Source organism: Macrotis lagotis, chromosome 7 (genome assembly GCF_037893015.1).
Source record: "Macrotis lagotis isolate mMagLag1 chromosome 7, bilby.v1.9.chrom.fasta, whole genome shotgun sequence".
In the NCBI taxonomy this organism is placed as follows: Eukaryota; Metazoa; Chordata; class Mammalia; order Peramelemorphia; family Peramelidae; genus Macrotis; species Macrotis lagotis.
The window spans coordinates 86587884-86612998 of NC_133664.1; the positions used below are offsets into that span (position 1 = coordinate 86587884).

The window sequence follows — 25115 nt, forward strand, 5'->3', positions numbered from 1 at the left end:
ACAATTCCAAAATCTGGAAAAATGCCATCCCTATTCAGAGAAAGAACTATGGAATCTGAATGCTAACTTTAAAAATTTTGTTTCTTTCTCAACAACTTTTTTCCTTTTTTAAAAATTCCTTTTCACATTACTAATATGGAAATGTTTTAAAATATTCCTCCCCTGAAATTTATCCGTTAACCCCAGGTTAAGAACTACTACTTTAGAGGATGTTTAAGGGTAAAACTACTATTTCCCAGAGAATGCCTAAAATGGGTATCTAAAGTGTCCCTCTGGCTCTCAACAGTCCTTATTTAGGGTTAAGGCTACATCCTCAGTACATATCTGGGAATTCTGTCATTAACACAATGAGATCAGAAAAGGTTTCCTATATATGGTGTCATGAGTTAATCCTTGAAAGAAGGGGGTTTGGGGGCGGCCCTGGATCCCACCTGACACTTAATAATTACCTAGCTGTGTGGCCTTGGGCAAGCCACTTAACCCCATTTGCCTTGCAAAAATATTAAAAAAGAAAAAAAAGAATAGCTTGGAGGCAGAGGTCTTGGAGTGGAGGAGAGCTAGGAACTGAAAAGTCAGGGGATGTTAAAGACTGAGATTCAGGCATTGAACTTAAGGGGAAACTGAAGAGTGACCTAGAGATTCACAAATGTTATCAATGAGGATGTATTAACACCTTGTATTAGGGAGCATGAGAAGATTTCCAGACTTGGAAAGGTTCGAGAGATTTGATGTCTCCAGGGAAAAATTAGGTTTTAATGATAATCAGAAGATGGAAGAAACATAGAGATCTAGAATGAAAGGGAGTTGATGGGATTCTGGGGGCACAGTGGAAAGGTAAGGCAAAGAATTATAGCTACTCAGAGATGACCAAAAGGGAGGAGTGTGTATGTGGAGAGATAGCAGGGGGAAGAAAAAGGTTTATCCACTCCCTCTGATAACCATAGATAAAAGATGTCAGCAATGAGAACAATGCCTCAGTTGTCCTACCCTAGTCATAGATTGGGTTAGCAAAGTTGTCAAAACCAGCTGTCAGTGTCATTTATACTCAACATTTTCCTTGTGAAATGAGGAAGATGTTTGCTTTGTTTCTGGGACTTATTCCAGTGCCTACCTCATCCCTACCCCCCCACCCCAATAAAGTATCCCTGTATTTTTTATACTAACAATTGAAAATGCTGTCAGATCCACTTGGAACACCGATTTCTCCAATGTCCCTCTTCCACCCATCCCTTCTCCCCCAAAAAGACAAAACAATGAAGAGAACTGCTTTTATTTTTAAATATTAGTAACACAGCACAAACAATTTAGTGGTACTTATATCAAGTGACCGACAGAAGGGCTATGCTAAAATCTTAATGTTTCACATATGTAGTACCTAAAATATCCTGCATGTGAAGTAAAGAAATCTTAATGTTTATTACGGTTACAGTTTTCATGATAAGCATAAATACTACGTCACCCCAGGGTTCTAAATTAACCTAACCTTCCCCTCCCACCCCCCACCCCCCCAAATGAAAGGCCCTTTGAAACATGATTTTTAACAATCATTTCATACAAGCAGAGACTACATTTGTATTCTGGCTTCTGAAGCTCCGTCTGTTGTTACAGCACACAGAATGGGCTGCATTTTACCAAAGAGAGCTGAGCCTTCACCAGGGGTTAGGTGGAAGCTGCTGGCTCCGGCCCCACCCCAGTCACATTAAAGGTTTCACAATGACTACATCTCTCGAAGACACAAAAGAACAAACCAGTGTGACCCAGAGGCCCTGGTGTTAAGAAGGAAAGAGGAATTCACTGCCAAGGAACATGCAAGGAATCAAGTTAAGGCAATACAAGGATTCTAGTCAGTGCTCAAAGGAAAAAAAAAAAGGTTAAGGAGCAATAAGGTCATGCAAATGAAATAATTACAGGAAGCTGGAAACTGATCCTGCCAGATTCAAAAGAAATGATTTTTTTTTTAGATGAAGAGAACGTTTGCAAACTGAAAGTCAGCTCGGCCTATTCATTCAGGATAGCAGATGTCGCTTTAAACTAGCTTATTCCTTCCCCTCATCATGACCCGACATGAGAAGAGTCAAACTATCACTGTGGAACAAGGATTATTGGGGCAGAAACCTGTACATTCACTGAAAGAGAATCTCATAAATACAATAAAATAAAGAAGAGATTCTCTATCACCACTACCCCCAGAAGGACAGAATTTTAAAAATAGAATTTGGAAGGTTTGGAGAGTTTAGGAATTAAAGTCATAATGAATGTAAGGAATGAATGATTTTACCTCTGAGGTGATTCACTACTCATCTGGCAGTACCTAGGAGAAGACAAAGCCAGGCCCAGCAATATCCAGGCCCAGGCCTGGTTATCTTCTACAGAAGAGGAAGTACCTTCATCATGATTCAATGTCCAACTCACAGTATTATAGTTTTCTTAAATTATGCAATCTTTAATTATCTCACTAAGTAAGTAGCATATTTTCTACCTCCGTTAGGAAAAAAGGGTCACTTGGCAGATCCTTCAAGAGCCCATACCTGCCACTGGTTAGGTTCATCAGGACCTGGGCTAGCAGGGTTCTGGTGCAGCCATCTGTATGAGAATTGTATGGATGAAAAGAATGAGATGGACATGTAACAGGAGGACTCCGAGGAAAACCCTGGCGAGGGTGGCACTTTGCCCCCCTCGGGGGAAGGACACAAGGTAAAAACATCTACAATCTTCCAAATCGCCAACACATCACACATCACCAAACCACCAATCACTAACCTGGCAGTCTTCTCACCTGCCTAATACCTGACAACCCGTTATGAAAATGTCTGTAGTCTCAAGAGAAACCGTGATAGTGCAATTTTAGTACAATATTAAAACACGAGCTGTCTTCTGCCTAACAATGTGTACAACCAAAACAATACACACACACAGAGATGTGTTCAAATGTTATAGGATCAGGTGATGAGAAGGTACTGGTGCGTCTGACAAGTCCGATCTAATGGTTCCCTTTGGTCGACTTCTTCTTCTTCTGCTCTTCTCTTTGTTTCTGTTTCTTCCTCTTGCCACCTTCTTTGTGTCCTGAGGAGATATGGCTTGTCAAACACTGTTCAGATATTAACTGCATTTCCTCTTTAAGAGGCAAATAAGTTCTATAAACCCCACTTAAAACACACATACAAATGGGCATCTTTGCTTGCAAAATGACCACCTTTAAAACCTATGGACACTGGGGTGATCTGGGGAAGCCCCTGTGGAGGGGTGTGGGGAGGATGAGCTAGGACCCTTTGACTCTGCAGGGAAGGATGCATGCACTGGCCCCTTGCTGGGTCCTTATGTCTGCATGACCAGGGGATATGAATGAGTCCCTCCCAATGGAGTCAGAGCCCATATACCGGGCAGCAGACCAGGAGGTTCCCTTGATCAATCCAACTGCATCTAAAGCAAACCTAATTCAGATTTTTTAAAAAAAATATAGATTGAAGAAAACCTCTTAACATCCAGAAGAAACCATGCAGAGATCTTCAAAGTCCTTCAGTATTTGACAAAGAGGCTACCTATTAATCCATCTCTATCTCCTATCAATTCTCCTATCCTCTTCTTCAAATCTGGGGAACTTCAACCACCTCCCTGGTAACCTGATATGTTATTTCTCCAAGGTTTGCAGAAGACCAAACTGATTTTGTGGCCTTAGGATGTTTTCCATTAGAGCTAGAATCCTTCACTTTCCTAGTCTACCATGTTCCAAGTCAGGAGCTGCCTGCCTACAAGCCAAAGAAGAGATGTTTTGGTTCTGGACAACATGGTCACATGCACTTATTCTAGTCAAAGGGTCAAGGCACACTGGCCTGCATCCTGTGGTCACTCTGGAAGATGGAAAATGTGCAGAGGTTGAAAAATAGGGTTTGGCAAATGGATAGGACTCATGCTAAAGAGCAATAATTCCATCTGAATTTCTCGTAGACATGTAAAACCAGTATTAACACAGAGCCACTACAAGCCTGCACTTTACAAAGCAAAGGTCTCTGGATCCACTGATATATAACACAAAAACAGAAGTAACCCCCCATTAAAATGTAATAAATACTAGATTCCAGATGGCTGAAGTCGATGGACCATCAATTTTCACAACCAACCTCTAAAAGTGGAATGATACAGAATGTCTTGAGAATGAATGCTCAATTAAGAGTGATCCTATATCACTTAACTTTTGGTTCGTTTTAGTTTGGGGGGCGGGAATGAGGCTGCAGAGACCCCCCCATCTCACAACCTAAGGCTGAGGCATCTTTCTTATGACTAAAGACCAACACAGGACATCCACCTAATTATTTCTGCACCACAGCTTGCTGAAGTTGGCTTTTCCAGGTTAAATACAAGTTATCTATCCACTTGGCTTACAGCCTTGGTTGAGGTTTAAGTTTTTTACTTAAGACCAACCAGTAGCCTCCTAAATAGTCAGCTTATCCGGGGCTCAACATTCCGAATTATTGATTATACTTCCTTCACTCTCCACATTGGGGTTAGTCTTCAGAAGCGATACTCTAAGTATAAAACAACAATCTTCAGGACAGGATCTACTCCCATCCAATTTTATGCTGTTGCCGTACCTTATTTTATTGGGGCCACTTAGAATTCTGAAAAAAATTCAAAACTCTCCACATGGTCCTTTCCACAGCACAATGAAAAGATGGCTCGAAAAATATTCTGACTATTCAATAGGCCAAGGGGTTTCTTTGGAGATCCCCATGAGTCTGAAAATGAAGGGAATTTTCTTTCCACTTCCCTACCAAGATCCCACCATTGCTTGGTCAGGAGTAGATGGAGACTAAATGCCAAAGCTTTGCCTGCAGTTGGTTCATTCCAAGATTGAGAGCCGATCTGGGTTGATCTCCTCCCACAAATAAGGATGGACGGCAGAACTAGCTGAGGCAGAGAGCTTGTTTGGGAAAGAAAGCGTTGGTCCCTCAGCTCGTCCTATGTGGGCCATGGAAATGGAGTGGAGACGGATGATTCCAGTCCTCTTAAATTTACATCCCAGTCATTCCAGAAGCACGTTATGAAGCGGACATCATAGCATGAAGCAAGTTTTGCCTAATTCACTTACCATCATGACAGAGAACAAATTTTTGCTTTGGTTTAGCTCCCCTGCTCAACCAATCTAAGAAGTCCTTCCTTGTGGCAGCCTCTCCCACCCTTTGGGGGTTTCTACCTGAAAGTCCTAAGAAGTCTACACTAGACTTCAAAACTGTTTTAGTACTGTTACTCCTTTCAGCTCCCTTATGTGTATAGTCTTCTCCAATTGGAAAGAACATAAGATCCCTGAGGCAGGGACTGTCTTTTGTTTTCATATCCCCAAATGGCCTGACACTGGGTAGGCACAGAACAAATAATTTTTTTCTTCATTTCTGGTCTAGCTTTAACCTAATTCAGGAACCCAGGGTCCTGATTCCAGTCCTGACTTTTCTTCTTCTGTGACCATGATCAAGTCACACTCTCTTTGAGCCTCAGTTATATCAAAAAAGGGGATTTGTTAATAATTTTACTACTTATTCTCCACATTGTTGTTTTCATAAAAGTGACCTTAAAAGTATCCAAGGACATTATCATCTAAGGTGGTCTGGGAACCCCAAGTTATCTCAAACTTACCCTGGTTCTGGGATATGTGGGAATTAGATCAGTTGGGGTGATGGGGGGGAAGAGAAGGGCAAGAAAAGATACAGTTCAAGTAGCAAAAATCATCAGTTGAGTACCAAATGTGCAAATGCTGAATGTACGTAAATTCAGCTTGAACCTTTCTATTTTTTCCCCTTAGGCTTCTGGGGGGGGGGGCGACAAAATCTTACTAGATATTAGGTCCTGGATTCTTACTGGGGGGAAAAAATACCAATGAACTAAAGGCCCTCAAGGGTGTAAACTAGGCCCTTTAATGGATATAGAAAATGTTTATTTAAAATGGTTAGTACCTGTGGAAAGGAGCTGTCATCAAGGGAGGCACATTTGGGGGTATTAGTTTAGAGTCTTAATCTGTCACTTTGTTCTGGGTCATGAAACATGAAGAAATGAAATTTATCAAAACGACAAGCTAAGGATACAAAGGACTTCTAATAGATTAGAGTAAAAAATCCTACACATAGTTAACTAGGGGCTCAATGAATTAAGGCTAATATCAAGAAACAGAAGAGAAATGGAGATGTTAAATGACTGCATCCCTTGGCTTTCTGACTTATTTTGGCTCCAATTTAAAGGGGAAAAAGATGGAAATGAGGATGGCTTTACTCCAGCAGATTCAAATTTACATACAATGGCAAAAACAAAACAAGCAAACAAAAAATGCAACTACTTAATCTACCATTAATTGACAGATTCTCAAGAAATTTCATTTATTTTTCACTAAGGTTGTGGCACTTGGAGCTTCAAGGAAATTAAAACAAAAAAAAATACTCCTATATCATCCCAGTGACTAGGAAAGGAGGCATAATGCCTCAGTCATCCACTACCTTCAGTTGTCAATTCTCAATGCAAATATGACAACTAAATGGTTGGAGAAGGCTTGGCAGACATTGGAAGCAAAACTGGCATCAAGTGAATTAACCTCCATGAAAAAGGCCATGGGGCCATTTGCATCCAAGTGGGGGCAAAACTTGAAGGGTCGGGGAAAGAGCTGGCAGGAAGCTAGGAAAAAAAGAAAAATGGCATCTATCAAGTAGGTAGAAGATCACTTGCAAAAAGGGGGCAGGTCTCCATTTGGAGTTTTCTTGGTAGAGATGCTGAAGTGGTTTGCCATTTTCTTCTCCAACTAATTTTACAGATGAGAAACCTAAAGCAAATAACTATGCCCAGGGTCACAATTAATATCTGAGGATATAGCTGAACTCAGATCTTCCTGAGTCCAAGTCACTTGTATCCACTGTACCCCACCTAGCTCCCCCATATTGTTAAGGGGAGGATTTCAGATACTAGAACACTAGGAACTTTAAAGGATCATAGATCAAGGGCTAGAAGAAATCTACATTATCAAATCCCATCATTTTATAGATGAGTAAACTGAGGCTCAGGGAGTTGAATCAACTTGCTCACAGTCACATTAGGAAGTTGGTATCAGAAATGAGACACCAACCTAAGCTCTCCCCAGACTCTCTTCACTGTACCAGCCCTTCAGGTTGGCATTACTAGCTTGTATGGCATCACTAGCTTCTCACTCCCTTCACAAGCACATAATCTACACATAGCCAACAAAAAGAAGCTGGAAAAATGTACTACTGGGGCATTTCCACCCCTCCTCCCATACATTCACATCTTGTTCACATTCTGCTCAGTCTAAGTTTTCTCTTCAATTGCTTAAAAGAATAAAACTTATTGCATACATTAAACCACCTCTGTAATCTGAGTTTATAACAACCAAATCCCACTATAAAGTTTTTACATTCCACCCCTTTCAAACTCCACTGGAGTATTTTAAAGGACACAGAGAAAAGAGACTACAAACCCAGGTCTTCTACCACCATGATGCCTTGGGAGAAGCCAGCTTAAACACTTACTGATAAAAGGTTATCTTCCCTAAGGTTTAGTTTGGCACACTTTCTCTACCTTGTGGAGGGTCAAGAGAGAGGTAGAGGAAGCAGGAGGAGAGGCTTAAATTGCAAACTGTACCCATAATACTCTAATGCTCTAATTAAAATTTTTTTTAACAAACTAGTAAGGGATCCAGCTTTCATGGAAGTTTTCTTTGTGGATTTTTTAAAGGCTTTAACTCTTAGCTGAAAACTAGAAATAATCAAATTCACAGATGTTAATCTAGTTGTATTAAGAGGAATGGTTTTGAGGAAGACAAGCTGAAAGTGAGGTTAACTATGAATGATTAGTTTGACAAGCTCCATGCTAAATGCAGTGTTGATCATCACAATAACAGAAAACACTCAGCAGCATTCATGGGCAAGTTAAGTGGTTTCTTTAAAAAATAAAAATAAAAATAAAAAAAGCACACAACCCTTTTCAATATGAAAACTTCTCAACCACATTCATTTTCCAAAGGACTCAAGAGACTTCCTTTATAAGGTTCTCTTTTCCTCCAAAGACCTGAAACATAGTTGGGATTTGTCAGAATCCAATGAAGCCAAAGTTCATTCCTCTCCATGATATGTGCTCTGTGAAATGAATTCCCTTTCCAAGATAAGCTATTAAGTTTTAAGTAACACAATCACTTTGGCCATTTGGAACAATGCAGCTGAATTTTAAAGTTTCAAATGGAGATTAAATGTAAAATAATATAGTCGGCAACAAGGCAAAGGACCAATGGGTCAAAACTACACTGGGCTGTATCATTCTATCATCTTTACAACATAGTCCATACTATTGGCACAATAAAATTCTCCCTTCAACCAGAAGCCAAAGCAGGACTTACAAAAGAATTCTTTATAAGAGTCCTTTGATTTTCATCCTCGAGGAAATTAACTGGTACTAGCTAAACTGTGATTTTTCATGAGAACACAGCAACATTTAAAACACAGAATAATGGATCACAAGTGAGAGACTTTTACGAGTGCATATTATACATACATACATACATACATACATGTGCTGAATAGTTAAATGATTTCACAGTCAGATTTCTGGGTATCCTATTAGGCTGGGTGATATGAACTCTGATATCAAAGTTGTCTTGCTTAACTCCTAGTCATCAAATTGCTGAAGCATGAACATACCTGTACTTTTCTCTTAGGGAATTCTTTAGACCCCTCTTACATCACTTTTCAGGACCTAATATCTAAGTTTTAACAAATTTCAGGTCTCTATATAAAAAAAAGCTCCCTTCAAAGGCATACTCTTTCCCCAATGAGATTTTCACAATGGAAAACGAAATACTTCCCAAGAAATTGTTTGATCAAGTGAGAACAAATTAATATGAAATTGAAATAAAGTATTTCTTAAACACCCTCCACTAAAGTCCTTTTTTGAGTCTTTGATGTGATATGGAGAACCCAAGGGTTTTCAAGGTCTTATCAACTGAGCACAAGTTGTAGGCAGAGAGGCCACAAAAGATCTTCACCCCAAGGCTGGTTATAATAGGGGAATTTTGAGGTGGGGAGGTCATTACCCATCAATTAAAGTGTCATCTTAATTGGTAGAGGAAAGAGACACATCAAGGGCACCCCCCCCTTCTCCCTGCCCATGGAAAGCTAAGAGTTGGAAAACAAAGCATTGCCATCTCACTCAACAAGGAAAAGACTGATCAGGAGAGGATTTAAAATGATGAGAAAACCAACACACTGGAGGGAGGGGATTAAACTTGTACGTTCAACACTACTGTACTACCAATGGCAGAATTTTGAAAAAGCAATGAAATCAAGAAGGAAATGGTTATTTAACCTATTTCTGCCCCATTGGTGACTGAGGGTTCAGACAGCTGATGGCATAGTGAATACAGAACTAGACCTGAAGTCAGGAAGATCCAAAATTCAAGTTCCTCCTCAGAAGCCTATTGGCCATAGGACCCTGGACAAATCTCAGTCTCAAGTTTCCTCAACTGTAAAACAGGGACAATAGATCAGAGTTTGTTGTGAGGATTAAATGAGATAATCTTTGTAAAATAGCGTCAGATGCGCCTGGCTCTCATTTTGTAAATGCACAGTCCCTTTCTAGTGTAGCAGATACTTTTATTAAAGATTAACTCCTTTCTGACCAGAGGCCTGCCTAAGTGAGGCAGTTCTTCAAATTATTAAAGAGAACTTCAGAGTGTACACCAAATTCTCCATAGGATCTGGCTAGTCAATGACCAAAGGTATTTGCTCCAGATCCCCATGCCTTTGTCCAGTATGCCCATGCTACACAATTTCAGCCCAGCTTCCAAAAACATCACCTCCTCCTTCTTCCCGAACCCTCCCCAGCCAGTTACCAACTCGGGAAAGTTTCTAAACCCATTCAATTTAGAACTGAATTTATTCTGCATTCACACATGCTCCCCAATTGCCTCGATTTTTCATCCAATTACACAGGAAAGGGCTGATGCCTCTAAATTACCCATCTGCTTTTGCTGGCAACTCTCCATCTAGAAGCTAGTTTGGTTTGTGCATTGCCGTTGGTGGTTGCGCCCAACCCGATGAAAGCTTCATTAGAGAACTCTTGACTCCAGGTGGAGGAAGTGGGTCACAGGACCAGGGAATTTAAATTTCCTGAAGGGCTCATCTAGGCCTTTTTTACAGATGAGGAAACAAAGTGACTGGCCCAAGGTCACCCAAATAACATTTGCAGAGTGGGGTCCACCTCCTTTGTTCTCATTCTTTTTGTTTTTAACCAGGCCAGAGCATGACTGGGATCATTTACTATCTTTTCGTTTGAATTAGAGGGTCTAAAATCATAGGTTTGGAGACAGAAAAGACCTTCATCAGTTAACTAAGCCCATAGGTGAGAAAACAGAGGTAAGTTCAATGGCTTGTCCAAGGTTGGCCTTGTAATTAGAAGGTGAGCCAGTAATGGAATGCAGGGCTCTTCTCCCATTTGTCCATCATGTTGTTTTCCCATTTCATAAACATCAAAGTATGGTACCCTGTTTTATCATGGGGGCATGAGAACCTCAAGAGACTTAAGGTTCTTTATAAAATGAAGTCCTCCAAACAGCAGGGACAAGAACATAATCCCTTGTTTCCCAGATCAGAGCTTTTGATCGTTTCCTTTTAAAAAGTAGAAGATCTTCCCCTCAAATTCTTACTATTGAACACTGGGGGACTGGAGGAGAAGGGGAATAAATCTGGAAAAAGATTCTCCCACAAGACATGTTAATGCTTCTTTTTTTCTGTGAGCAAAGTCTGAGCTCCCACCTTAAGCAAACTGAACAGAGGGCATTTTATCAGCATACCTCCACAATAGACTCGTGTGGCCATGTGATCTCAAGATGACTAACTCTCTCACTTACCTAAATTTATGAACAAAGGGCAAGAAGAGGCGTGGACAATGCAAAATGATCATTTATGCTCAGTTTTGGGAATACTGAGATTCAGTTGGTTGGTGACACACCCTTATGCACACATGCACACCAAGCCTATGTCTGCATCTAGACCCCATCAACTCCTAATGGGTTAGCGGTGGAGGGATAAAGGTAGAGGCAGCTGTCGTTAACCATGACTATAATTGGCCAAGATGGAACCAATTTGCCCTCTCCATGGACAGCTTTGAAATTCTAAATCTTAGATCACAAATTCCTCCTTAATTGATGATTAGGAGATCCCAGGACTGGATCTGGAAGGAGCCCTAAGAGGCCCGATTATTTGACTCCTTCATTTTACAGATGACTAAACTGGGGCCAGGGAAGGTTAAGTGAGTTGTCCCAGGTCACACAGGCTAAAAAAGAGCAAAGTTAAAACAAGGACCCACGTCTGACTTCACATCTAGCTCTCTTACTACTAGACCATTTTTGGTGATATTCTGTTGGCCATCCTTTCTGGCTTCCAAAGTACACGTGTCCAGGGATGGGGAGGTGCTGTGCACCTGAGGGGGGTTGAAGGGGCAAGTGGGTTCAGTAACAGCTGCAGACTTCAACTGGGACACACACACACATACACAGACATACAGACAGCCACATACACAATCTCAGGCTTCATGTTCACTCATGAAAGAGCATTCAGCTTAGCACAATCCTTTCTGCAGGGGAGTGTGGGGAACTGAGGGGAAAGATGGGGTTGAAGAGAACAGGATGACTGCTACAGCGACCGTGGAGAGGAAATAGATGCAACACATCTTTGGCACTTAAGAGACTTCCCACTTTACTAGGGCACGAGGGTATGTATCCTCTAGCTTATTACTAACACCAGGAAAAGGCACGAGAGTGTTTTTTCGTATTTACAGAGTTCTCTACCTGCTCTACCTGTATGGAGCCCACCAGACCTTCAATGTGAAACATGCCTGAAACACAAGAATCCTCTTCCATTTCCATAGTTCTGGGTTATGGGCCCAGCATGTGTATCAGGGATGAGTTAGTCAGAACCAGAGAATTCAGTTATTATTAGCTGTTGTAGGCTGGGGCTGGGGTGTTTAAAAGGAAGCAGCCCCTTGCCATTATATCTAGCACCTTCTGTCCTGGAGGCACAATACACTTCACACACACAAAAGGAACCATACAGCACCCCCCTGGTTTAGAAGGGGTGGGGGGAACTTGGAGGTTGGGAGATTAGGAGTTACTTGAAAGGATGTCTGTCTCCTGAGTTGGAAACCTAAAGCCTGCCACCTAGTACTCTGCTGCTTTGCCCATGGGGGCATCTCCCCTAAAATCCCCCCAAGCCCCAGGCATGCTCTGCCAGCTCAGGTCAGAACACAGCAGCACTTGGTGTCATCCTTATCCTTGTCCTTGTCCTTGTCGTTTTGGTCTGACCGAGGGTTTTCCTCTTTTGGGGGAGGCTCTATGCCAGCCTTTTTCTCATTTTCACAGGTAGGGGACTCTGGGAGGATGGTCTGCTTCTTACCAGTAACAGTGGTAGGTTGTTTTGGTTTGGGGGAAGGAAGAGAAGGGGCTTTCTTATCAACCTCTTTTTCCACACCTGCTATGAGTACGGGGGACTCCCAGGTGCTGACCCGAGGTTTATCCTGCTCCTCATCCTCAGAAATGCTTTGAGGTTTGGAGGAAGCAGGCCGATTCATCTTCTGAGACCGGGCACTGTTCTGGAAAGGCAGGGCAGTCTGTCCTCTGCGGCTGCACTCCTCTGCAAAGGCAGCTTCATCTTCCACACCTGAAAGAGGGTACAAATGCAAAAGGGACATAAGCAAGGTATTTTAGAAAATGGCAGCCAAGAGCATGCTACATGGTTCACCCTTTAATCCCAAGAAAGAACAAGATACCTAATGTTTGCTTTGAAAATTTTGAAGCAAAAAGCTTGGCCATGGCCCTTTCCAATTAGAAATTAGAAAGAGCTATCTTTCATTATTCACAATCCCATCGACTTCTCATTTCGGTTCAGGAAGAAGTACGACGTGGATGTGCCATGAAAACTCAATCCTGGACATTCCTGTCACTGATTTGTCTAATGGTCTCGCTACTGCAAGTTCAACAGACCAAACCATTCTCTAGAGCGATCTTGTTCAAGATTTTTAAAGAATCCTAAGTGACCAGACTTCAGAAAAGCCTAAAAAAACTTGCATGAACTGATGCTGAGTGAAGTGTACACAGTAACACCAACATCATGAGATGATGAGGATGGATGAAGACCCTCTCAGCAGTTCAGTGACCAAGGTAATCTTGTGAAATCTGTTCTGGAAAATGCCACCAACATCCAAAGAAAAACCTTTGATGAAGAGCAAAGTATATTATATTTACATTTTTAAAAAGTTTTTTTTATTTTTTTTTCTTTCTTTCTCACGTTCTAATTCTTCTTTTACAACACGGCTAATATGGAAATACGTCACATGCAATTGTAAAATACAATCTAATCTAAAAAAAAAAAGTTAAGAAAAACCTTGTTTCTGAGGCAGACTGCCCTAAACAAATTCAACCCTCACCATGCAGGGAAAAAAGAAAAGGCAAGAGATTGAGTTAAAGATTTCATTTCCAGAAAGCTTTTTCCTCTAGAATCAGTGCAAGAAGCTGCTGAGGCCTGAAGGTACTTGCCACCAACAATCCCTCACCTAACATGAAGCTATACCGTGATAGAGATGGTGACCTAATGGAACAGTTAACAAAATTCCACCATCTCCTTCCTGAATGATTCCAAAAGGGAAGCAGTGTTTTTTCAGAGATTCCAACCGTATTTGCACTGAACATCTGAGTCTCTCTGCCACCTCCTCCCTTGGAATATGAAGACTTATCATTCAGGAAGTAGACATTTCTGACTTATTTTGCTAAGTTGTGTCTTTTTTTTTAAAATAGTTTTTCTAAAATGAGAGTGGGGGAAAAAACTTTGAATGCTGGGTGGTTAGTAAAAACAAAATATGGGACTGACTGTGAGTAGTTGCAGAATGATTTCAATTTAAATTCTCCCAAACTGCTTAGACTGGACTTTTGTCAGATGACAGAGGCATAAATGAGATCTGGAAGAAATCCATTCATAATTTAATAATCCAATAATTCACTGTGTTGCTCCATTGTCCAACTGAGCATATTCTGTAGCTGTCCACGCTTGGAATGCTTTCCCCCCGCTTCATCTCCTTCTCTTCCATCAAGTCTCAGCTAAAAATCCCAACTTTTGCTAGTCCTTTAATCCTCCTTAATTTTTGATGCCTTCCCCCTGAGACTGCCCCCCCCTTTGTCCCAACTACATTTTGTGTATATAAAGTTGTTTGCTTGTTGTCTCATCCCTCCATTAAGATTGTGACCTCCTTGAAAGCAGGAACTTTTTGGCATTCCCTGTATCTCTTAGCATAGTGCTGAGCCATACCGGGCTTAATAAATAAAATAAATTTTAGAAGGGTCATCTCTAGTCGTCCTGATCTATGACCCAGATGGCACTAGAGGAGAAAGTGAGGCTGGTGCCCCTCCCACCATCCATGTGCTTGTCATGGCATCACCTCCCTGATGTCATGGTCTTCTAAAAGACAAACAAGGTCAGGATACTTAGGAGTACAAAGCTTGGCATAGTCACTCATCACTGTATCACAAGATAAATACCAACGGACCACGGAGTGTGATTTTATGGGATTACAACGTGTTCTAAGAAGCATTCCCGACTATGTTCCCCTGCAAGATCAATCACCCCCTTGTCATCCTGACCATTGTGCTGTCGTCCATCCTTGGTTCCAGAAGCTAATAAAAAGAAGATATTTTGAGTTTCCATGATGGGACTCACATGGATAAGAAGTCTTTAGTTTTTTGTCCTTCACCATTGAATCTAGGTATAAAGACTTGGGTTTAAAATTTTAAGTTCTAAATTTACAGGCCTTTGGAAAAGACTGTCTTTCCATTTTCATCAAGATTCCTGAGTTGGATGGGATTTCAGAGGCCAACAAGTTCTCTGAAACATGACTAAAATATAATTGGCTAGGGGCGGCTAGGTGGTGCAGTGGATGGAGCACCGGCCCTGGAGTCATCAGGAGGACCTGAGTTCAAATCCGGCCTCAGACACTTAATAATTACCTAGCTGTGTGGCCTTGGGCAAGCCATTTAACCCCATTGCCTTGCAAAAAAATCTAAAAAAAATCATTGGCTAAATTTATGCTAGTTTTTTTTTTTGCCAACAAGAGTTCTGATGAACTATCCTGTAGCAAATAATAATAATAAATGAAATCTGGTAATAACAAAATGTTTTCTGGACTTTCTCATTTCCCATAGTGGGGAATGGTTGAAAGTCTCTTCCCTCTGGTATCAGAGATAAATGAGTATAGGCTATAATGAATCTTCTGGGATTTTATGAAATGATTTCATCACTAAGCTGAAATTTAGGAATTTTAGCCTCAAATTTGATTGTGAGGACAGTGAGGATGGGCATGCAATTCTTTTTTCACTTAAGGGAATTCCAGGTCTAGTCATCACCTAGTCACTCCCCTTCATTCATCTCCTTTATAAAATCCCTCTAAACAGACAATAATTTAAGTCAATAATACCGGTTTGTTTACACAGCACTTCCTAAGATGGTGATTTCACAAGCGCAGTCTCAAGATTTCATTTTGTATTCTTTATGTGAGACAGCCTCCACATACCCCTATCTTCCCACCCAAGCTCTCCTCTTCTCCCAAAAGACATAGAACTGTTACTCTTGTAGGTATGAATACTGGAGTCCTTTGGCTCTGCAACTGCCCTATCCATACACCAAGAGGCCAGACAGGAGCAATTGGGCAATCAATTCTCCCATTCATAGCATGTGATTACAAATTGAAACATGAAAATTTTTGATTTTAAAAATCACAGAGTCTGTGATACAAAGCTGGAAGGAACCTGCGAAGTCATCTAATCAAAACTCCTTTTTCAAGGAGGTTGTGATATGCTCACAATCATACAAGGTGGAATGTGAAATCCCAGCCCTTTAAATCTACATTTATTACATTTGCTACAGGATAGTTCATCAGAATTCTTGTTGGCAAAAACCAACCTAGCATAATGCCCTTTCCGCTGTGAATATTACAACATTTAGGGCTGGAAGGACAGTAGAGATTAGCCTCGGATAGTCTAATGTCCCATTCGCTGTAGTGATGAGGAAATCAAATCCCAGAGGAAAGAAATGACTTCCCTAATGGACTCACTACTAGTTAGTGACAGTCCTGCTCCTGGAACCCAGATCTAACTCCCAGTCCAATATGCACCTAGTAAACTAAGAAAACTTTTGATTTGACTTAAAGTAGTAAGACTGATTTCTGATAAGAGTAGATTCTACCTAATAAAAGAAGAATCACTTCATTCTCAGGTCCTTAATTTCCATGTTTCTAAAACAAGATGGTCTCTTCTACCTCTCAAATTCTTAGATTCTGTATAATTACAGGTTAAAAAAACAAAACGAAGCAAAGGCCTGATAATAGGACTAGTCAATGGCTTCAAAGAAATATGGCAGAAATTTGAATCTTTGACAAGACAAAACCTAACTGGGTTAAGGGAAAAACTGGTCAGAGCTCAGAATCTCCAAATGATTCAGCCGAAGGAGGAGTTTCCCCCACTAAAGCTGAGCTGGCAACTAGAAACTGGTTTTCCCTCCTCTGGGGTTTCTGTGGTATGATGCAGCAAGCTGTAAAATTCCAAAATGTTCTGCCTGCAGGGTGAGGTAAAGTCTAATATTGAACACAGACAGCAAACAAAAGTGCTAACCTGGATTTCTTGTCTACTTCCTTGTGAAAGGGAGTGGGGAAAATATACAGAAAAGGATGATGGTACATTAGGCACATCCTGGTGAAAAAACCCTCAAAAAACCCCTCATTGTGAAACTGAACCAGAGACAAGGTAGGAAGGGGATTTTGGTGACCAGGTTTCTGCAGGCTCACCTGGCTGAGTCCTTTGATCTATGTGGTTTACCTGAAATGAGTCCGTTGCCAGTCAACATAACAGAACAGAGTTGCTAATCACAGACACCCAAAGACAAACCCCCTTTGGCTTCAAACATGTAACCCCTAGCCAACCATTTAGCTTCTTTCTACCTTGGTAAGGAAAAGGTTTTCCCACTTCAAAAAAAAAAATATATAGGGTATGGATCCTGGAACTGGAATGTTTGAAAATTAACTAGTCTACCTTCCTGCCTTTGGGCAGAACCACACCCAAGCCAAGTCAGACATGTGAGGAGCTCATGGACTCACGTAAGTACATAAATTTAAAATATACTTATTAATGTGTAAGATTTAGCAGTTTTTAAAGCTTTTCGCTATGTGACATTTTGCCTTTTGAGAGTAATACAGAGAAAGTATTTCAAGATACTTTCAGTACTAGGAAACAGAAGCAATGTTCTCCACGAGGCTGACTGCAGAATTGGGTTGACACAGCCACAAGAACCGGCACCATAGTCAAGGGTATTTCTACTCACTATGCTGTGTCACCCTGAGATCAACCAGTGGAGGAAAATGAATGAAGGATGGGAAATCAGAGGGCTTGGAGTCTGGTCAATTCATTTTACTTAATTCTAAGACTGTCTCCTTAGCTTTCACCGATCATTTTTTTTTTGCAAGGTTTTGAGTTTTATATTTTTCCCTCCCTCCCTCCCTTCTCCCCCCCATACAAAGCATTCTTATGTGGTTTATATGTATAACCATAACTAAACATAGATCAATATTGATTGTGTGAAAGAATCAAATCCAAATGGAAGAAAAAACATTATAGGAAAAAATGACAATACATAAGAACTTTTAAAAATTGAAAACAGTAAACTTTGGTCTGCATTTAACCTCCAAAGTTCCTTCTCGGATATGGATGGTTCTCTTTGATTATTGTTCAGTCTCCTTATTTAAAATAAGAAAGCTGGATAAAATGACCTTTAGGACCCCTTCTTGCTCCAAATCTACAATACTAAGAGGGTGAACCCATAGTCATTGTTAAAAAAAAAAGCATTTTGAATGTGACTTTCAGTACATATATCACTAAATGTTTCTAAGCTGTCACTTCTGCATGAAATCTTTTTTCCCTTCACTTTTAGTTTTTAATTTATTATTTACTTTTAATACTTTTTTTTAAATTATGAGTTTCAAACTCTCTCCTCCAGTCCCTCCCCTACCCAATGAAAAGGTGAGCTATACATATATCAATTATACACCCACATAAAATCTTAGAGAGCTAAAAAGTGATCTCAAAGGCAATCTAATCCAACCCCTATTCAAATCATGAAGCATCTTATACTGCAATCACTAAAAGCGATACCTGAACAACACCTAAAGTTGATCTGGAAATCACTACAACTAGTCAGACCACCCCACTGTCAGATTTTCTTTAATTATCTGCAAGTCTTTCTTTTCTTTATGCTGACTCAAAGAAACTACTTCCTATAATTTCTAATGACTGATCCCGGTCCTGTCCTTTATAGTTAAATAGAATAAATAAATCTAATCCCCCCCCCCATTAAAATCCTTCAAATACCTGAAGACTGAGTATCTTTTCTCCTTTAAAGTATCTCTTCTTCAGGCAAAATATTTCCATTTCCTTTGAATGAGCTTCTTATGATATGGTTTCTAGACACCATCTTGGTCACTCCTTCTCTCCATGTGCTTCAATTTATCACTAATCCCATTAAAAGTGATTTTCAGATTTGGACACAATATTTCCAGACAGTCTGGACTGGAAGGGTTCAGCAAGGTTATCATGACTTCCTTCATTCTAGATAAAGTACACCTATTAATCCAAGATTACTCTGGTTTTTTTGGATTGCCTACAATTAACTATGTTGTAGCCACCACACTAGAAATCCCACTACTGACTTCTTCACATGGATTGTTTCCTGATATCCTTCTTCCTTACACTCCCACCTATGTGCCACAGCCTCTTTAAAATTTTCATTATCATTTCCAGCCCAATAAGCATTAAGAAGATGAGTTTTGAATTTCTCTCATCTACCATACTAGCCATCAATGTATGGTATGCACCAGTAATATCCTTCCATAGTTTTTTTTTTTTTCAGAATTTTTTTCTGTAAGGGTCTTCCCTACTATTTGTTTCAGCAGATACTTCAAACAGTTTGTTGAATTCAGAAGCAGACTTAATATTCAACTAAGCAAAACCACATTCCATGGGACAGTTGGGTGGTGCAGTGGACAACACCCAGCCCTAGAGTCAGGAGGACTTGAGTTCAAATCTGACCTCAGAAACTTAATAATTGCCTAAGTGTGTGGGCAAGTCATTTAACCCCATTGCCTTAAATAAAATTTAAAATAAAAAAATACACATTCCACCTTGAACACATTCTACCTTTTGGGGCTTTCCTATTGAACCTGCATTAATTTTTTTCACTTTACTATGTCTGTTGGGCTCTGATTCACAAATATTATATAGGTAAAACTTTTTATCACATTTAACTCCTAGTATCCTGTAGAAAATCAAGGACAAATCACCAATCTCACTTCATTATCCATTCAACATTTCCAAACTATGTTTACTGGGCTGGCAGGATGGACAAACCTAAGGAAGGAAATGGAAGGCAACTGAAAAATGAGGATTAAGAATCCAAAATGCTTTGTTACTATTGAAAATTGCATTTTATTACTCTGCTCTGATCTGGATAAAAGGAATGATTTCCCAAGTAAAATTAGGGTCTGATGAAAAAAAGTTAAGAGCAGAAAAAAAAAAACTTTTTGAAAGAAAATAAAAATACATGCCCCATCATTAGAAATCATTATTACAAAACTACAATACCTAATTCACAGATGGACTGTGAAGTAAAACAGAATGAGTTCTAAATTTGGAGACTAAAAAGTCAGATTTGAATATAATTTCTACCATTTACTAGATACCTTAATTTATACAAGCCAATTAGCCAATCTGAGCTTTGGTTTCCTGATGTGGTATTAACATTTGTAATGGTTTAGCTCACAGTAAGATGATTATGGGAAGATCTGTGTAAACTTAAAAGCACTATCCAAATAGAAGCTATTATCATTCATGCCAATATCCAGTAGGTAGCACTGGGGACAAAGTCAATAAGCACTTAATAAACATGTTCCTTTTAACTTTTTTTCCAGCATTTTCTTTTTTTTAAATGTATTTTATTTTTTCCAATTACATGCAAAGATAAGCTTTCAACTTTCATCTTTAAGTTTTTTGTCAACTCAAATTTTTATTATCCTCTCAATTTTTAGTCTTCTTCGAGAGATTATCCATTTGAGTGGTCTTGCATCCCATCTCCCCACATCCCAGCAGAGAGTAAGTACCTTAAAAGATGGGACTATTTTAATCATGTCTTTGTATTCCCTATGCCTAAAGTACTGCCTTGAACATAGACAGCACAGTGGGCAGAACACTGAACTAGTTGTCAGGAAGTCCTGAGTTCAAATCCTGTTGCAGATGCTTTCTAGGTATGCAACCCTTAGGTAAGCCACTTATTCACCCACAATCCCAATTTCCTCATCTGTAAAATGGAGATAACATTTGTAAAGCCCTTTACAAACTTTAAAATGTTATATATAAAGTGTACAGTATTGCTCCTGTTAATGTGTATGTTAAATTGAATCACTAGACCCTGAGAACCAAATCAAACAAGAAAACAACTTCTGCCTTCAAAAAGATGATACTCTCAAAATATAACATATACCCTCATAGACAGGATAATATGAAGAAGAGCATGCTAATCAATCAATCAATCAATCAAGAATTGCCCTGGTTAGTCAGGGGCTAGATACTTTCTCTAAAAACCTATCAAGTCAGGTTTCTTGGGAAGGTGGTACCTGGATGCTGCCTTAGAGGATTCTGAGAAGCAAATTCAAGGGAAAATGTTCATTCCAGGGTCAAGTGAGGTTCTACAATGCCGACAGCCCCACAAAAGTCCAGGACACAGTCTCTAAGCCCACCCCAGGAGTTTCAGCCACTGGACAGGTCTATGACTTGATGACCTTTTAGCCAACAGATGGATGGGGGCTGGGCCAGAGGGGCATCTAAGAACGTGAACACTATAAATTTGTTTTTAATGAGTGTGATGTGGCTACCCACTAATCGTTCCCCACCTGCTGCCACCCACTCTCGAGGAAGCTTTTCGTTTGGACCACTTTCTGACACAGTGAAAGCATCTGTGTTTTGAGTCACAGAGCCACAGGCCCTGGCCATCTGCCACACTACAGGCTCAGAAGAGCCCGGCCCATTCCCAATTCCCCATGACTGCGGATTGCTTCCAATGCTTCCTGAAACCTTACAGGGGAAGGAAAGGGAATCAGGGTGAGGGAATGTGATCTGAGGGGATCGGGGGAACATTTCATTACTTTTGTCCTCTGGTTTTTGAGGGGTTGGGGGTGTTGGACTAGAATCTCTAAGGCTCGTCTCATTTTCAAAAGAAGCAACTGATTGTGTCAGGACCACAAGCACCAAAATTTCCCAAATTATCAACAACTCTTGAGACATTCAATAGTTGGGATGTGGGGAGGAAGGGTGGAAGGGCATGCAACCAAACCAGTCATTTTACGTGTGCAAGGAACCCTTATCAAGTAGAAGCCCTTACCCAATGAAGACCTGCTCTACAACAGCCCAGAGACCCACAGATAGTGTCAACTTGGGGTTGAACCCCAGATCTTACTAACTTGAGGCAATCCACTAACTAAACTGAGCCATCTTTCACCTGGACTGCTGTTGGAGATGATCAGTCCCGGAATGCCATTATATCCTGAAATGTGTAAATCCCCCATTTTTCAAATCTGGTCATTTTCTCTCATCTTTGGATAATCATAATAACAGTTGACATTTTTAAGTCACTTTAAGGCTTTGCAGACTTTATGAACTCACTTGATCCTCACAAAAACCCTTTGAAATCTATATTATCATCCCCTTCTACAGCTGAGGAAAATGAGACTGAGAAAGGGGCACACAGTCAGTAAAAAGAAACCTCTTTAGGACATGGAAAGAAGAGCTTAGATTTTTAAAGGGAGCTTTAGAGAAGTCCGGCTAGCTGGCCAGCCCCTGAGTCAGGGCTGAAATTACTTTCTCTCACAGAAGCATTTACTTCAAAGTCCACAGGTGAAGCCTATGTATTACAGATTTTTTTGAAGCTTGGGAAGCAAAGACTCAGAGGTGAGTGACAAAGGGATCTGGGTAAACCCACCCAGGGTTCTCCTGTAACTTCATTTTCTCTCTCCAAAAAAAGTGATGGCCACGGAAGGACCGACTTTGGGTATGACCCTGAAATGACTCAGCAAACTCCACATAGAGGGACTGGACTCAGAAACACGGATGGCCAAGGTTAAGTTATTCCCCATCTTGGCATTGCCTAAGGCTGCTTCTGTCCTCCCAAACCTGTTCTTCAGTTCTGAAAAGGTCAAAGACCAGACTGGAGGTGGGGAAGACAGATTGGTAAGAGAGTTAAGGGAAGCTATTCTGCATGGTTGAAACTAGAGCACAACCAAGCCCTTCTCTCACCTTTATTTCTCCAGCCTGGAAAATTAATGTGGATGGGGAGGTAGGGGACTTTGATCTAGAAGTGACCTTAGAGCTTATCTGGTGCAACCCTGCATTTTATAAATGAGGAAACTGAGGCATCTGAGGTATTTAGCAACTGGTTGGTTACTGGGAAGAGAAAATGTGTCTTAAAAGTAAAAAAAAAATGTCCTGTGAACCCTCTGTCCACCGGCTCCAGATTTGTAAAAACAAACCCACACAACAGCAAGGCTGGAGACCGGTGCCTGGCCTGCCCCGTGGAGCTGCCATCTGATACACGAGGACCATGCATCAGGCTCTTGGCTGGGCAGACCAGTTCCTCAATGCCCTTCCAGTCCTCTCACAGAATCACTTATAGACTCGATCTCCTTTTGGGAAAAGCAGTAATGGGCATAAAACCATTTTAAGTACACAGGTAATGGTTATATTGGACACTTAACTGAATATTAGCTTTCTAATCTATTATGTGGGAGTAGTGGAGTATAATGCACAATTACAGAACAAATTATTTACCTCTGGACTCTCAATCTGCCCAGATCCATATAGCCTGAACCTAACAAAAGTCACCAGCAAGATACCCTGGGCTAAGAAGTTCCAAAATGAAGAGATACAGGCATGTGTTCTCCCAAGGATGGCCATGCAGGTTGACAAGGTAAAGTAAGGCATCAACTGGGAACAAGGCGGGGGCCCCTTTTGCCACTCCCACACTTAACGAAAGGATGAACTGCAAAAGTAATATTCAAATTGGAACTCAGCTTTGCTTATAGCCATCAACTCTCATGCTAGATAATGGAGCAGGGTTTGCCCCAAATCCCCAGTGGAGAAGGGAGTCTCATGCCAGAAGTGCTTCTTCTTTTGTTTAAGCCCAGGGGTTGGCTGTTCCATCTCATCCACTTTCAGGCTTTGGGGGAAATGAAAATTAGGCTTTCCCAATCCGATCAGAAGGAAGATGGGAAGGGGCAGAAAACGGACCACTGCCCAACAGCAGAGATATTAAATAGGTTTCAGAGGGCAACTGAACCAGATTAAAAAGTAATTTAGAAATAGTTGACAAAAATAAATGAAAACGGCGGTGGCTGCACTTATACCAGAATTTCACAACACAAAGCTGAAGTATGTATGGCACTAAAAATTCACTTTAAAAAAGCTCTGGAGATATTTTTTTTTGGTTGGGGGAAGGGTGGCACGGAGGAGGAAGAGGAGTGGATTTCTCCTCCAGTGAAGAATGGAGGAAAAAAAAACTATCCTGTACACTATTTTTCCGAGTTATTTACCAGCAGAGGGCAATCTTGTATATGAAGAGCTCAAAGCAAGTAAAACTGCTCCCAATATTGCTAAGGAGTATTCTTTTCAAGATGTTTGTTGGCTGTTAGAGACTTCACCTGTTTGCAGTAGCTTAGACAAAATGCTTAACAAAACAGGTCCAGGAATCTGATGAAGAGCTTCTTGTAAAACTGCATCTACAAGGGGGAGATCCTGGTCTACCTTTTTTGGCCAACTCTTGCAGAGGTGACTAAATGCAATCTTTTTTTTTTTTCTGACTACATGAAAAACAGTTTTAAAACCTAGAATGCCATGGCCTGGGAAGGTACTTGCTCCTCCTGTCTACCCATCCCTGCTGCTGTTAGCATGGACTCTCTATGGGAAGAAGGCAATGTTTCACTCTTTGCATCCCAAGTGTCTAACATCCTGCCTTTATGGCCATACTCTCCTTGACCTTCAATGAGAGGGTTACAGGGCAGCTACTTTTAAGGCCCAATGACAGACTGGAAAGATTTTGTTGAATATTTTCTTAAAACTCAACCCACTCTCTCTCTCTGTGGCCCTCAGGGCAAAGTTGTGGCTATCAGAGGAAGGAAAAGAGTCTGTATAGTTCTCTTTCCACAGAAACTCCTCATTTAACTGCCAAATAAGACTTTGTTCTTTACTTTTCTCTGTATTCAAAGACACCAGCAGATTTATGCCATTTTAGGCCGATTAAATTTATCACCCTCCTGTGTTGAAAACCAGTTTTAAAAGAGTCAAAGTTTAATGGTAAGAGAGGAAGTAGACTGCAAATGGATGTTTGAAATTTCCAGAAAACACTAGCAAAAAGGGAAAATACAAAATATTCAAATTGGAACCCACCTATATATTTATAAAGCTCTCATGTGCTCTAATAGGTCTTTTGTACAATAGGGTTGTTATAAAAAAAATCAAACATGAGAACTTGTATAGTGATTTGCAAACCTTAAATATGTATATGTATATATATATATTTGTATGTGTATGTATAGGCTAGCTATTATGTGAATATGATTGAACCTTGAACCATAAAGTCTAAATAGAGTCATAGTTTTCCTAGTAAAGGAGATGAACTTTGCCTCTATCTAGCCACATACTTCACCAGTTGTCCTTGGGACCGGAAGTATACATTTATTAGGCAGTTAGAGAAATGAATGGGGAAGAGAACCCAGGAGATGTCTTCAGTGATCCAAGTTAATAATTAACAATTCCATCTTTTATATAGCTTATTAGAGATTTTATTTCTGCCTAGCAAAATATACATGGTTCATTTCTGCATGTCTGAAATTGCAATGTGTGGTAGAAGAGGTTAAAGGAAAGATTAATATTTTCAGAACAGAAGAGTTATATTTATATAGAGGCAGCAACATTAGTTGGTACAATGCCAGACTTAAACATA

At 40.4% G+C, this 25115-nt stretch overlaps 1 protein-coding gene across 4 annotated transcripts in view; it reads right to left on the reverse strand.

The window, feature by feature from the left end:
* Positions 1-2827: 2827 nt before the first annotated feature.
* DNAJB6 (DnaJ heat shock protein family (Hsp40) member B6) overlaps positions 2828-25115 on the reverse strand; it is a 112830-nt gene continuing 90542 nt past the window's right edge. For 3 of the 4 annotated variants that reach the window (XM_074193258.1, XM_074193255.1, XM_074193257.1), the window contains exons 9-10: positions 12435-12698; positions 2828-3063 (exon numbers count right to left, since the gene is read on the reverse strand). In XM_074193258.1, the coding sequence (XP_074049359.1) occupies positions 2981-3063; positions 12435-12698 (347 nt within the window). In that variant the 3' untranslated portion in view covers positions 2828-2980. The remainder of the gene's footprint in view (positions 3064-12434; positions 12699-25115) is intronic. The other variant, XM_074193259.1, reaches the window with a different exon arrangement.